Below are 13,780 nucleotides of genomic sequence, written 5' to 3' on the forward strand. Positions count from 1 at the left end.
ATTAATTTAATTACCTTTTATTATCATTCGATGCCGTGATTTGTGTGTTGAGTAGTTTCAGATCTTCTAAGGCAGGAATGACTTAAAGAATGGAAAAGGAAACATACAAAAATGGAAGGAAAGCGTAAAACAGAGTTTTGGAGAAACTGGCATCCACGCGACCGCATGGACGATGCGGCCGCATACCAAGCGCGAAGAAGCAGCGACGCGGCCGCATGACTGACGTGACCGTGCACCTAAAGAAGAACACCTATGACGCGGCCACATGACTGACGCGACCGCGCGATAAGAAAAACTCCAATCGACGCGACCGCGTGACCCACGCGGACGCGTGACAGAGGCCACGCACCAGAAATTGCAGAAAACGCTCATAGCGAATTCTGAAGCCTTTTTTTGGCCCAAATCCAAGTCTAGAAGGCATAGACCAGAGGTTATGAAGTGGGAGAATGCATCCATTGGGGGAGTCTCCAATTTTGAGTCACTTTCCATGATTTAGATTTAGTTTTGAGAGAGGTTCTCTACTCTCTCTCTTAGGATTAGGATTTAGATTATGATTTTAATTGCTTCAAGGATTATCTTTTTACCAGGTTCATATTCCTTTTTCATTACTTGTTTTCTCAATTTAGTTATGAATTCTTCCATGTTACAGACTACTTTTTTGAATTAATGTTATTTGAGGTATTTCAGTTTAATATTGCTTTCTTTATTTATGCCATTGATTATTCCCAATCTGAAGATGTTCTTATTCCAGTAGATTTAATTTCCTTCCTTTTTGGTCTTGGTTAAGAAATCAGTAACTCAGGAGTTATCTTAGCTCAACATAATTGATAACTGTTATCTTGCTAATTGAACTGAACTTCAATAATCCCAACCTTTTCTTAGGAAATAAATAGGATTCGAAGGTCTAACTAATTAGTCCCTTGACTTTCCTTTACTTTAGCAAGGGTTAACTAAGTAGAGTTAAGATTTAACTTTCATTATTATTGATAAGAATAACTAAGTCTGGACTTCTAATTTCTCACACCTTGCCAAAAGTTTGCTTTACAGTATTTATTTATTTTGATTGCCATTTAAATTAATTGCCATATTCACTCCTCATTCTTGAAACCCCAAATTTACAATCTTCATAACCAATAATAAGAACATACTTCCCTGCAATTCTTTGAGAAGACGACCCGAGGTTTAAATACTTCGGTTATCAATTTATTTAGGGGTTTATTACTTGTGACAACCAAAACGTTTGCACGAAGGGATTTCTGTTGGTTTAGAATCTATATCTACAACGCGACTATTTTTATAAAATTCTTTACTAGCAAAAAATCCTCTCGTCAATGGGTTTTTGTCCTACCTGATCCTGTTCTGTCCTACAATAATCTGCATCGAATTCGCTTCGCTTTTATTTATGGATAGTAAAATGTTAAATCCTAATCCGCTTCTATGAGTACATGTTCTGTTCCTATCCGTTCCTATAATTATTAAAATTTAACAAATCAAATTAAATTTTAAAATTTATATAACTATCATTATATATGTAACATAAATTAAAGTAAAAATTTAAATATTATACAATATTATTAATCATTTTATTAATTATTTTATATATATTACATATATTATATATTAAAAGTATATATTATATATATATTAGGACGGATAGGAACAGATTTAACTTAAACCCGACCTCGTCTCATTCTGTCCAAAAACCCGTCCCGTTAAAAACTTATCCAGTATGAGGACGAGTAATTATCCGTTTCAAACAACGGGATAGATATCCACGGATTTAGATAGTGTTATCACTCCTAGATAAAAATAGGAATATAATTTTTTAGAATTGAATTCACTTTAGGTAAAATGGCAACATAATTCTTATTGTGACATTGACGATAATATTGTGTGATTTACGCCGTGAATTGACGATAATATTATGACTTACTAGTAGGTTATGACCTACATGATAAATTTGGAATATCAAAATAGCAGCAAGAATTAATTATAATATTCTAATTCTAATTTTAGCACTATAAAAAAATAGCATTTGTATAAAAAAATTGTTACAAAAATTTCTAATTTGTTTGCAAAATAAATTTGTAACAAAAGTAAATAATTGACGATTTTCATTTTTCAAAACAAAAAAAAATAAGTAAGACGATTTCAATTTTTACAATCACTCTGACGGCTAAAACAGTATACTTAACCTATTTTTTACATTATAAATCAAAGAAAATAATTTCATAAATTTCGAATACATTCTTAGATATTTAATATTTAATATCTATCCCATGAACAACATGTGAGATGGGACTGACATAGATGTTGGTTGTTAAAAAATTCATGTAACATTATTAAATCCAAAATTAGATTGTCACCTACAATTCAAACTTTTTTCGTAGAAAGTAGAAACTATACTGGAGCTTGTCCAAATTTATTTAAACGAAAAATTAAAAAAGGCGAAGTTTAAACTTTAAATATTGGGTTTGCCGTGGCTCTAGTGGTTGGAACTCGCTCAACGGCTATCCCAAGCTATGCTACAGTACTACACTATATACTCTCAAATAGCCGTTGCCACTTCACCTTCTCTTTTCAATTTAAATTTCTCTTCATCACTCTCACACCACTCTCTCACAACAATAAGAACGCGAAGGGGAAAGAAAGGAAAAATCACCGAAAAGCAAACAACTCGAAAAGGATCTCTTTCCTCAGATTCTCGGATTTTATTCTGCTTCTCCCCTCAGCTCAGACTCACCACCACAAGGTATATTATCCTCTCACGTTTTGCACTTTAACGTTACTTCGGTAGTTTAAAAAAATAAAATCACATGTCAACAAGTGTTTTTTTTTTTATTCTAATGTCTGTTTTGGGTTTGATTTTGCCAGGTTAAAAGAAAATGATGCCAATAACGCCAGATCAGTGCAGCAAGAAAGTTGGATCAGGGATGACGGCGTCACCGTCTCCGTTTCTAACGCCTCGACCAGAACGACGTCGACCTGATTCAAGAGGCTCGGATCGGAACTCTAATAAGAACCACCGTCACGAAAAAGATAGCGAGACTAATGTCCAAGTTTTACTTCGCTGCAGGTCCTCATCTTCTTCTTCATGAATTTTACCTTGTGCTTCGCAATTTCGAGATTTTTTTCTTCATATATGTATTATATTGTGTTAGATTTTGGACCTGGCAACCTAGCAACTAGCATTAGTTTTATGATCCAAGCTTCGTGTACTATGTTTTATCTGTGGTGTATAGTAAGAATTTTGAATTTTGAATTTTGAACTTTGTATTGCAGATTTGTGTGTCTTTTATTGATTGTTAACTAGCCATGGAATCTCTCTGAATGTTTGGTTTGGTTTACTTTGGATTAGCATTTTAGGGTTAATAGATGTTATCATTGAGACAAGAAATGTTGTATTTCTCCAAATTAGGGCTTAGCTAACATGCTCTTGGATTGTTGTTTTATTTATTTTAATTTATTCAGGCCATTAAGCGATGATGAACAGAAGTCGAATGTTCCTAAAGTGGTGACATGTAATGAAAACAAAAGGGAAGTTACTGTTATGCAGACTCTAGCAAACAAGCAAATAGATAGAGTATTCACCTTTGACAAGGTATGCAATACTTGCTTTGCTTCTATTTTTTAATGAGCTATCTTACTTTGATGTGAATTTCTTAATTGTAGCATAGTGTGATCATTCTTTGGTTAACATTTCTTGATCCTGTTTATTTGGCAAGGTTTTTGGACCTAAAGCACAGCAAAGATCAATCTATGACCAAGCAATTGCACCAATTGTCAATGAAGTTCTTGATGGATTCAATTGCACTGTCTTTGCTTATGGCCAAACTGGGACTGGTAAAACTTATACAATGGAGGGTGGGATGAGAACTAAGGTATACAATACACTATGTGCCACTGCCCTCATTTCCTGATGCTTGTTAAAATGGTGTAGTGTTTTTCTTTTTTATCAAAGAAATTGTATCTAATGACATGATTAATCTGTTTAGGGTGGTGATTTGCCTGCTGAGGCTGGTGTTATTCCACGAGCAGTTCGCCAGATTTTTGACATTTTGGAGGCACAAAATGCTGACTACAGCATGAAAGTGACTTTCCTTGAGCTTTATAATGAGGAAATAACTGATTTGTTGTCCCCAGATGACAATTCTAAGCCCATGGAAGAAAAACAGAAGAAGCCTATAAACCTTATGGAAGATGGAAAGGGTTGTGTGTTCGTGAGAGGCCTTGAAGAAGAATCAGTTTACAGTGTAAATGAAATTTATACCCTGTTGGAACGTGGAGCATCGAAAAGGCGCACTGCAGAGACGCTGCTTAATAAGAGAAGCAGGTAGACCTGGTTTCCTTCAACTAAATTTGTTACATTTCTTGTTATTCGAATGTCTTTTAATGAATATTATTTTGTTGCAGCCGTTCCCATTCAGTGTTCACTATTACTGTCTATGTGAAAGAAACAGTAATTGGTGATGAGGAGTTAATTAAATGTGGCAAGCTTAATCTTGTTGATTTGGCGGGATCAGAAAACATATTGCGGTCAGGAGCACGTGAGGTAATGAAGAGCTTCCTCCTTTATCTCACCTTTTTGTGATTAGTGCTGCATGGTAATATGTAATTGCAATTTGTCTTTTTATAAATGAGATAGATATAGAGCAACGGGGGGTAATGAAGTGCTTCCTCCTTTATCATCTCAGCTTTTTGTGATTAGTGCTGCATGGTATTATATAATTGCAATTTGTCTTTTTATAAATGAGATAGATGTAGAGCAACGTGGTAAGAGAAAATGATCAAAATATGGGTCATATTTGTCACTAAGTTAACTTTTCCAGATATATCAGCAGTGGATTACCTTCTCCAACTATAACTTGTTTCTCTTTGTCTATCAAAATATGAGGACTATACTTGTTTCTCAAGTATGCAACTGAATGTTAATATTATTGAAGCATTAAATATCAGCATATCTTCAATGCTGTGTGACAAAATTTGCAGGGACGTGCTAGAGAAGCAGGGGAGATAAACAAAAGCTTACTCACCCTCGGACGTGTCATAAATGCACTTGTGGAACATTCTCCCCATGTGCCTTACAGGTTCACCATAACACCATGTTCCTGTGCTGTTCAGAATTTGAAAGACATGTATCTTATATTATGCATGCCACTTGGTATTGTTTATTGTTTCAGGGACAGTAAGCTTACTAGGATTTTGAGAGATTCCTTAGGGGGTAAAACAAAAACATGCATAATTGCTACTATTTCACCATCTACTTATTGTTTGGAAGAAACATTAAGTACACTAGATTATGCTAGTCGTGCCAAAAACATCAAGAATAAGCCTGAGGTCAGTTATTAAATGCAGTTTTTATCTTTTTTTTTTTTAAATTTACTTTATCATTTTAATTTGCTTTGTGGTGAATGTCACTTCTTATTCTTTTAACAGGCAAACCAAAAAGTTTCAAAGGCTGTTTTGTTGAAGGACTTGTATATGGAAATTGAGAGAATGAAAGAAGGTACATTCAACATTATCATCTTAAGTTTTGGAATATAGGGAGAATCTTGTATCAAACCTTTTTTCCAAAATGAATGCAGATGTGCGGGCTGCTAGGGAAAAGAATGGTGTATACATTTCTCACGAAAGATTTGCCAAGGAAGAAGCTGAAAAGAAGGTCAAGCATACTTGTTTTCAATATCTACATATCTGCCTAATGTTACAATAGGTTTCGTCTTAATTTTATTTACATCATTCTCTGATAAGAATAATAAGATTAAGGATGTCTACACTCCCAAGTTTTTAGCAGAAAGCTCAAATAATAAGGCAATTGACCTCAAATAATGTCCTCAAAAGATTTAGGATGTTCTGTATCTTGTGATATTACCTATTTCAGTTTCCGCAATCTAATATTGGCTTGTTATCTATTCAGGCAAAAGATGAGAGGATAGAGCAATTAGATAATGACCTCAGCCTTAGTCAAAAGGTATTCCCTGGAGTATATCAGGTTGACATTTTTCTATTCTGTCCCCAAATCTTGTCAATAATTAATTTTAATTTCAGGAAGTTGACAAGTTCCGTGAGCTCTATCTAACAGAGCAAGAACAGAAACTAGATTTGGAATGTGAACTGAAGGATTGCAAGGTGCGTGGAGGCAAAACCTTTTTTCTCTATTGCTAATCACTTAAAAGTTTCAGATTAAGAGTATCTTATCTCAAATTAAACTACCGCTTCAGGAAAAATTAGAAAAAACTAGCAACACCTTGCAAGATCTCCAAGAGAACTACAGGCTGGTAGTTTCAACATTGAAGGAGAAGGAACATACAATTTCCAAGCTACTGAAATCAGGTTTATCAATTGTCACATGCTGGCACATTTGTGCTGTTTTTGTTCAGTATATATGATTTCCTTTATTTTATCTCCAACAGAAAATGCCTTAGTTGGGCGTGCGAAGGAAATGTGTACTGATCTGCAGATCGCATCAGATCATATTGATTCACTATCCTCAAAATTAGGTATGATTTACTTTGCTCTGAACTTTGATGACCACCATAAGAAATTTTCTTCACAGGAAATGCTCTGAACTATACAGGTTTTTGCAGGATATATACTTTCTTTTCTTAAGTATCTTATTTTGTTAATCTCACAGATCAAAAAGAAAGGATGGAGGCAGAAAATCAAAAGATAATATTGAATTTTGGTTCTCTTCTAAACGAGGGCCTAAAAGACTTGCAGACAACCATTGCTGGGTCTATTAGTCAACAGCAGAAACAACTGAGGTGCATGGAAGATCATGTCTCCTCATTCCTCACCAGTAAATGTGAAGTAAGAAAAATGGATAAAAGAAATCTTATTTCAATTTCAATCTATGTTTGCCATATTTCTATTCATTTTCTAACTAGCAGCAATCTTTCATCAGGCTACACAATCTCTAGAATCAAGGATCAAGAAAATGACTGAGATTTATACTTCAGGAGTAGAGACCTTGAAAGGTCTAGCCAATACATTACATATGAAAGCTTCGTCTGATATGGAGCAGATGCAGTCTCAAGTTTCATCACAGGCATTGGCTGTTGAGGAGGTAAGAGCTCATGCAGATATTGCTTGGTTTTGTTAGATACCAAAACATGGTTACGCAAATGGGTTAACTCGACTTAAATTTAACTAAAGTTTACTCAGCAAAATTTGGTTTATTTCAAATGCTCACATCCACCTTAGTTGGACAGTCGGTGTTGATTGTTCATGAATAATGGACAGTCGGTGTTGATTGTTCATGAATAATGGATAGATTGGTTTTACGGTTTATGATTGGATTGTGTATTTAATGAAATTTAATGGTTCCTTTGCTTTTTACTTTAACTTTCAATCCCTTTCTCTCTTTTGTAGTTTCTTGGTACTGCTGTTCATGAAGCCAACGATGTTATATGCAATATCCAGAATTCTCTTGCTGAGCAAAAGCAGCTACTAGCTTTCTCTATCCAACAACAAGAAGAAGTACGTTCTACTTACAACTTTTCAATTTTTTCTTCGGTAAAAATATTAGAACCTAAAACAATTATTTAATCATGCTATTTCATCAATCAATGTAGGGATTGCAACAAAGTTTGACTTCAGCACGAGTGGTTTCTGAGGCAACTGTGAACTTCTTTAATGACATTCATCTGAGATCTTCAAGTGTCATGGAAATTCTCGAAGAAACTCACATTGAGAGGTCCAATCATTTAACTAATTTTGAGAAGAAGTTCGAGGTAGGCAAATATTTTGTGCCTCCGAGTTACTTATCACGTCATCTCTAAGTTAGCCTCTCGTGGTTGATTTCCTTTCTAACACATGTAACAGGAAGATGCTGTGAGAGAGGAAGAGAAAGCCTTAGAGGAAATTGTAGCAATTTTGGCGAGATTGACTTCTAACAGAATCACTATGGTCAATCAATCAATTTCATATTCCTTGTTTATTCATATTTCTCTTCTTGATATGTACAATTTATATCATGTCAACTGCAGTAGTGCTGACTTGTCGAAAAATATGTATCAGGTCTCAGAGGCATCAAGAAATATGCAGGTCATGAGTACAAAACAGTCCGAGAGACTCCAGCATGAGATGTTCAGCATTCAGCAAGTTTCAAAAGATGCAACTAAGGAACTTTGCGAATATGTTGAGAATGCAAAATGTCATTTTGTGGAGCAGATATTCTCAGCAAATGAAATCAAATCCAGCATGGAAAATTCTCTCTTGGATTGGTAAGCTTTCATTTTACTATTTGTTTAGTAAAAAAAGAAAAAAATAATCAGACACATTTTTATGTGATTGTTACTTATGCTCTGCAGCTCAAAGAAAGTGGACTGCTCCAGGCTGCAGTGGGAAAGTGCCCACATGTCCTTAAACAATATCCACAAGCACAGTCTTGTAAAATTTGAATCTACAGTGAAGTAAGCTTTAGATCACATATTTTAGTTTTGTTTATAACAAGATATTTCTATAATCTGATTAGTTCTAATGCTTGTAACTACTATTGATCCTTAACAGGGATAATATCATTAAAAATGATGCTCTAAATCGGGACTGTGTGTCTGCGTCATTGACTTTGGATTCAGATTATACTGCCGGAACTCGCAACTTGTTAACAGATGTAAATGGTAAATTACTAAATTATTTGACTGAAAATATATCAGATGTAAATGGTTTTCAGTTTTCATTTCTTTATTTTCTGAGGCCTGAGAAACAAAAAACTTTTACTTCCAGGTGCACTAATGCTAGACCACGAAACCAAGAGGGAAATTGATTCTATGACTAAACAGTGGTTGGAACAGCTTAACTCTGTTCAACAGAAGCATGATGAAAATATATCAAACATCTCTGTCCAAGCAGATAAAAGCCTTGTTTTAGATTACGTGGTATGTGAAACTAACAATGAATTTAATTGTTGTTGATCTTGTTAGGGAGACAGGAAAAAACTTAGCCAATAACTAACAGAATTCGCACGTCCGAAATCCAAAATTATGTGACAATCTCTTTATGATGAATATTGTTTCTGTTCTTAGGTTGACAAGAATACAAGTCCAACATCCTATAAAAGAACTGTGGTCCCAAGCCATGCTTCCATTGAGAAGATGAGAACTCAGATTACAGAAGACGGTTCCACGCCCAACCATACAAAATGGGAAAGCAAAATTCCACTTCCATCAGCATCTCCAAATCGGACACCATTTGCAAATGTGAACTGATGGAAATTAAGGCAATTGTTTAGTTATCAAGTAAAAAAGCTCATCAACTGATGAGTACCACTCCCATGTATCCCAAACATTGTGATGCTTGTGAACATTTATTAGTTTAATTAATATGAGTCTGCAATGGCTGCATTTCCCAAATTAGGGTGTATATCTTTTTCGAAAGAAAACATTAATGTTTTCAAGCTCAAATTTGATGATCATTTTTATTTGTGAAGAAGGAAGCTAATAAGGAAGAAAATAATAAGAAGAGGAGAAAAAAATGGTTCGTGATATTACTAAAAGTAAAGAATATATTGCTAAATTAGATGTCATTTTTATTTGTGAAGAAGGAAGCTAATAAGGAAGAAAATAATAAGAAGAGGAGAAAAAAATGGTTTGTGATATTACTAAAAGTAAAGAATATATTGCTAAATTAGATGTATAATTTTTTTTAAATATTAATTTTGGTCAATTTAGTTAACAAATAGTTAATATTATTATTAAGAAATAATTTAACAAAACATACTAGTATTTTTTAATTTTTTAAAGTATTCTTTCTTATTTAAGTAAAATCACCAAATTCACCAATAATTTTGCAATTCACAATGCTTCATGCCCCCATATTTAAAAAATTCAGCCATGGGAAGTTGTATAACAGAATTTTCATTTACTGCTTGTGAATGCAAGCTACATATTATATATTATATATTTTCATTTATATATGTAGCTTCACCATATTGTGCTGTACTGCTGTTCCTTTTCATATTAGACTTACGTGCATAAGAAGAAAGAAGTTTCGCACACTTTCCGCTACATGGACAATTCTCCGCGTAAGTTTAATTTTAGCTGGCGCCTATGGCGGCTTAAGTACTTGGCTGGTTTTTGAAGTGTTTTACTGGACAACTAACAAGAAACCTAAGAGAAAAAACATAATTTTGCTACCCAAAAATGGGGTGCGCTTCACAGCAGTTCTGTTTGAATGGAGATTAATAATATTATTCCTCAGACATTTATGCGTTTACATTAATGTTCTTTATTTGACTTTTGGTTACTAGAAAATGGTGTAATAAAATATTCCGAGAAAAATGACATGGAAGCTTCATGGAACTATTGTGCTGGCTTGTTTGACAAGGATATGGAAGATTCATACAAGTCGATTGCTCAACCGTGCAGCCTTACTCGGTGCCATAACTGCAAAAACACGGTTACTAAAGTAGTAGATGTAACGAAGCATGTGAGGGTCACGTGGACTACCGAAAATAAAACTAACTGATTTAGTGAGAGTTTAATTTTGATATACTTAATTATATAAATTAATTTACCTAGTCGTTTACTTATATCTGTTTTTTTTATGATTATTTATATATTTAATATTAAATATAATTATTTTTTCTGATCTAATAATTAGATGCATATATAAAATGTAAAATTATTTATATTAATATTGTATCAAAATTAAATTATTTAATCCAATAAAATTACTAAAACTGAAATAACAAATATTTTGATCCTCTAATAAGTAATAACACAATTTTATTTTTACTCACAAATATTACGGATTTTAGTATTCAATAAGACAGATTTTTAAATACGAATAACATATATTTTTACTTAAAACTTAAAAGAAATAACATTTTTTTTTTTTACTTTTCAAACACACCAATTTGACAGGGTTCGACTACAGATGACTTGTATATATTTTGCGTTAGGGTAATAAATTACTATGATATTTTATGTTCTTATTTTGTTTATAACTATTCGATGAGGTTAGACATCCAATTTTATGTATATAATAATGTTTATAATTATATATATTTGTTATATTAAAAATTGTTTTATTATTTTAGTGGTAATTAATAAATATTAAATAAATTATTTTTAAGCTATTTAGATTAATATTTTTATTATTTCTCAAATATTATTGATATATAATCTAAGGTCTATAAGTTTTAAGAATAAAGGACACTAATAAGTAGAGTGAAAGTTTGTCCAGGGTATTAAAGAAAGTGACAATTTGATCTCTAATAATTCTTGGGTCAGACAATCTTATTTCTGATTTTTTTTTATTTAAAGTTTTTAATGATATGAATAAATTATAGAATATAATAGTTTATTAAAATTTAAAATTGAAAAATGATCACGTATTATTTCAATAATTAGATATAGAGATTAGTCCTGTATATATTCTACTTTTTAAATAGTACGTGCAAATTTTGTTTTTTTTTTTTTTTATAAATTGATGGACTATTCGTGAAGATAGATTTGTGATTAAAGCTTTGAGTGTAAGAAATAAAATGTTAGAGACGAAATTGTAAGACACAGAAATTACACCAAATCTGGATTACTTTAATGTTTAATCTAATTCCGTGTATTGTGATCTACGTGGGCATCACTTACTCATGAAATCATGATATCCTGTTTTATTTAATTATTTATTTATAATAGCGAGAAATATAAATATTTAGGATAAGTTAAAATTTACATACTATATTTGCATATCTTTTAAAAAAAAAAGTAAATACATAAATCACATAATTAGATACGTTATTTTTTCTTTATTTATATAAAGAAATCTAGATCTTTTAAATTTTAAATTTTATTTTAGAAAAAAAAGTATAATCTTTTACAATTTATTTCATAGGTGAAATAAAAAAAATATAAAAAAAACTATTTAAAAATAAGAGATCATCTTTTATCTTTTAAAATAAAAATTTAAAATGTAAAAAATTGAAATTTTTGTATTAAAATAAATAATTTAATTTAAAGAGATATGACATGTGACAATTAGATGAGGAATCTTCCAAATTAAGTTAAGAAACCTATTAGATACGATAGCGCGGAATTATGTAAGCATCCACGAACGCAGTTAGAACTTTTACAACAAAGAAAGTCAAAAAGTCCAACTGATTTGTTTTTTGCTGAACAAATTAGAACCTTTCCCAGTTTCCAAGTTGAACCAAACAATACCTTTGACTTTCTCACCAAGTAATATAACTCCCCTATAAATACACAAACACTTCCACATTCTCCCAATTCATTCATTCACACACTCAAAGCTTAATTATTCACATATACGATTCATTCATTCAAATTCTTCATGACAGTTATCAAGAGAGAAAGAGAAACAAACAATGAAAAAGAGAGCATAGATTATTTGGCAAATACCCTAATGTTGCTCTCAAGTGCCATAGAATTGAAGAGTAGTGAGAAATTCGAGTGCAAGACATGTGGCCGCAAGTTCGCATCTTTTCAAGCACTTGGTGGGCACAGAACCAGTCATAAGAGACAAAAGCATAATGGTGATCATGGTGATGAACAACAACTCAACTCAGAGCCCAAGAAACCCAAGAAGATGCACGAGTGTTCAATTTGTGGAATGGGATTCTCTTTGGGGCAGCAATTAGGTGGCCACATGAGAAAGCACAGAGAGAATAATAATAATAAAGGGTTTTCTTCTAATCCTATAAACCATGCTGTTGTCAAAGTTCCGGTTTTGAAGAGATCGAATAGCAAGAGGGTTATGTGTATGGACTTGAACTTGACGCCATTGGAGAATGATCTCAAGTTGTTGTTTGGAAACAAGGCACCACGAGTTGATCTTTCTTTCTTGTGATGTATAGTTAGTTAGGACTTAGGACAGATATTTTCATTCGTATTTTTTTTCAATTATTTTTTGCTGTAAAGATTCATTATTGATTTATATATATTAGATGATTGATTCATTATCAAGTTTTGCTTTGTGGTGGTATATAGTTAGTGATTTCACTATTTGTAGTTAATCATTCTTGCATCTAAATTGGGTAAGGGAAAAGTTTTTTTTTTTTTTTTTAAATTTTATTGATGAAATCACTATAACATCCTTACAATGTCATAACCAAGCAAAGCATCGCAAAAAGGTGGGACAGGACGGATATATTCATTAGCTAGTGGGGCCAATGAGATTTAAAAAATATTGAGTGGTTCTTAGGCTAAAGAATTAAAATATGGAGTAAAGATTTGTGTTTTTTCTGGAAATGGACGTTTTTTTATATATATAGAGACAGGTGGATATTGTAGAGGTGCAGGCACAATACTTAGGTAACGTGCTGATTCAGCACGCAACCCACATGTTGGACATGTGTCTAAATCTAAAGCAATATGTAAGTTTTGTGTTGACATATGACAACCATCCGTCAACACACATGATGCGTGATTCCTACGTGGCAGGTAACACACAGGTTGCGTGTTGTACACGTGGCGAACGTTGGTTGGATGGTTTAGCAACATGTAGCCTGCGAGGTAAGTCTTATGTCTATAAAAAGTAAAGCTCGTAATCATTTTGTTTCATTCTGAAAGAAGTGTTTTCCTCCAAGGTTGGTACGATGGAGGGCATTGCAAATATAGTGGTTTACTACAACGGTGAGGTCGTACGAAATACGGATGAGGGTGTGAGCTTTGCGTGTGAGAATATGTTTTCGTTTGTGGTTCCATGCACTATAACGTTCGTTGAACTACAGTACGGGCTCTATCAAAACATAGAGGCTGACATTGTAAAGAGGGTGACCAACATTCTTTACAGGAGTCCGGTTGTGGTACTTGGCAGCCTG

The 13,780-nt window shown here is 33.0% G+C and overlaps 2 protein-coding genes and 1 long non-coding RNA gene across 3 annotated transcripts; 2 read left to right on the top strand and 1 right to left on the bottom strand.

The window, feature by feature from the left end:
* The first annotated feature begins 2,596 nt into the window (after positions 1–2,596).
* On the top strand, positions 2,597–9,462 carry LOC130982775 (kinesin-like protein KIN-5B). Its single transcript, XM_057906859.1, has 24 exons — positions 2,597–2,752; positions 2,875–3,076; positions 3,472–3,601; positions 3,726–3,881; positions 3,996–4,333; positions 4,414–4,552; positions 4,990–5,087; positions 5,181–5,337; positions 5,437–5,506; positions 5,586–5,662; positions 5,918–5,971; positions 6,049–6,129; positions 6,222–6,333; positions 6,414–6,500; positions 6,635–6,810; positions 6,905–7,066; positions 7,372–7,479; positions 7,575–7,733; positions 7,825–7,908; positions 8,020–8,225; positions 8,313–8,414; positions 8,512–8,621; positions 8,728–8,879; positions 9,027–9,462. The coding sequence occupies exons 2-24, from the start codon at positions 2,886–2,888 to the stop codon at positions 9,207–9,209; spliced, it is 3,132 nt and encodes a 1,043-aa protein (XP_057762842.1). The 5' UTR covers positions 2,597–2,752; positions 2,875–2,885; the 3' UTR covers positions 9,210–9,462.
* Positions 8,849–10,217, bottom strand: LOC130982776 (uncharacterized). The gene is made up of 2 exons (XR_009087199.1): positions 9,970–10,217; positions 8,849–9,205 (listed from the first exon to the last, which is right to left on the bottom strand). It is a non-coding gene; the product is annotated as an uncharacterized LOC130982776 (long non-coding RNA).
* Positions 10,218–12,209: 1,992 nt separating this feature from the next.
* On the top strand, positions 12,210–12,923 carry LOC130979531 (zinc finger protein ZAT11-like). The gene has a single exon (XM_057902991.1). It carries the CDS (start codon positions 12,292–12,294, stop codon positions 12,805–12,807), a length of 516 nt encoding a protein of 171 aa, XP_057758974.1. The 5' UTR covers positions 12,210–12,291; the 3' UTR covers positions 12,808–12,923.
* Positions 12,924–13,780: the final 857 nt, after the last annotated feature.

Source organism: Arachis stenosperma, chromosome 5 (assembly GCF_014773155.1).
Source record: "Arachis stenosperma cultivar V10309 chromosome 5, arast.V10309.gnm1.PFL2, whole genome shotgun sequence".
In the NCBI taxonomy this organism is placed as follows: Eukaryota; Viridiplantae; Streptophyta; class Magnoliopsida; order Fabales; family Fabaceae; genus Arachis; species Arachis stenosperma.

Coding starts and splice junctions, on each gene's coding strand:
- LOC130982775 (XM_057906859.1), top strand. CDS start 2,886: ATGATGCCAATAACGCCAGATCAGTGCAGCAAGAAAGTTGGATCAGGG. Junction 5,972..6,048: donor ACCTCAGCCTTAGTCAAAAG/GTATTCCCTGGA, acceptor TTTTAATTTCAG/GAAGTTGACAAGTTCCGTGA. Junction 6,334..6,413: donor TTCCAAGCTACTGAAATCAG/GTTTATCAATTG, acceptor TATCTCCAACAG/AAAATGCCTTAGTTGGGCGT.
- LOC130979531 (XM_057902991.1), top strand. CDS start 12,292: ATGACAGTTATCAAGAGAGAAAGAGAAACAAACAATGAAAAAGAGAGC.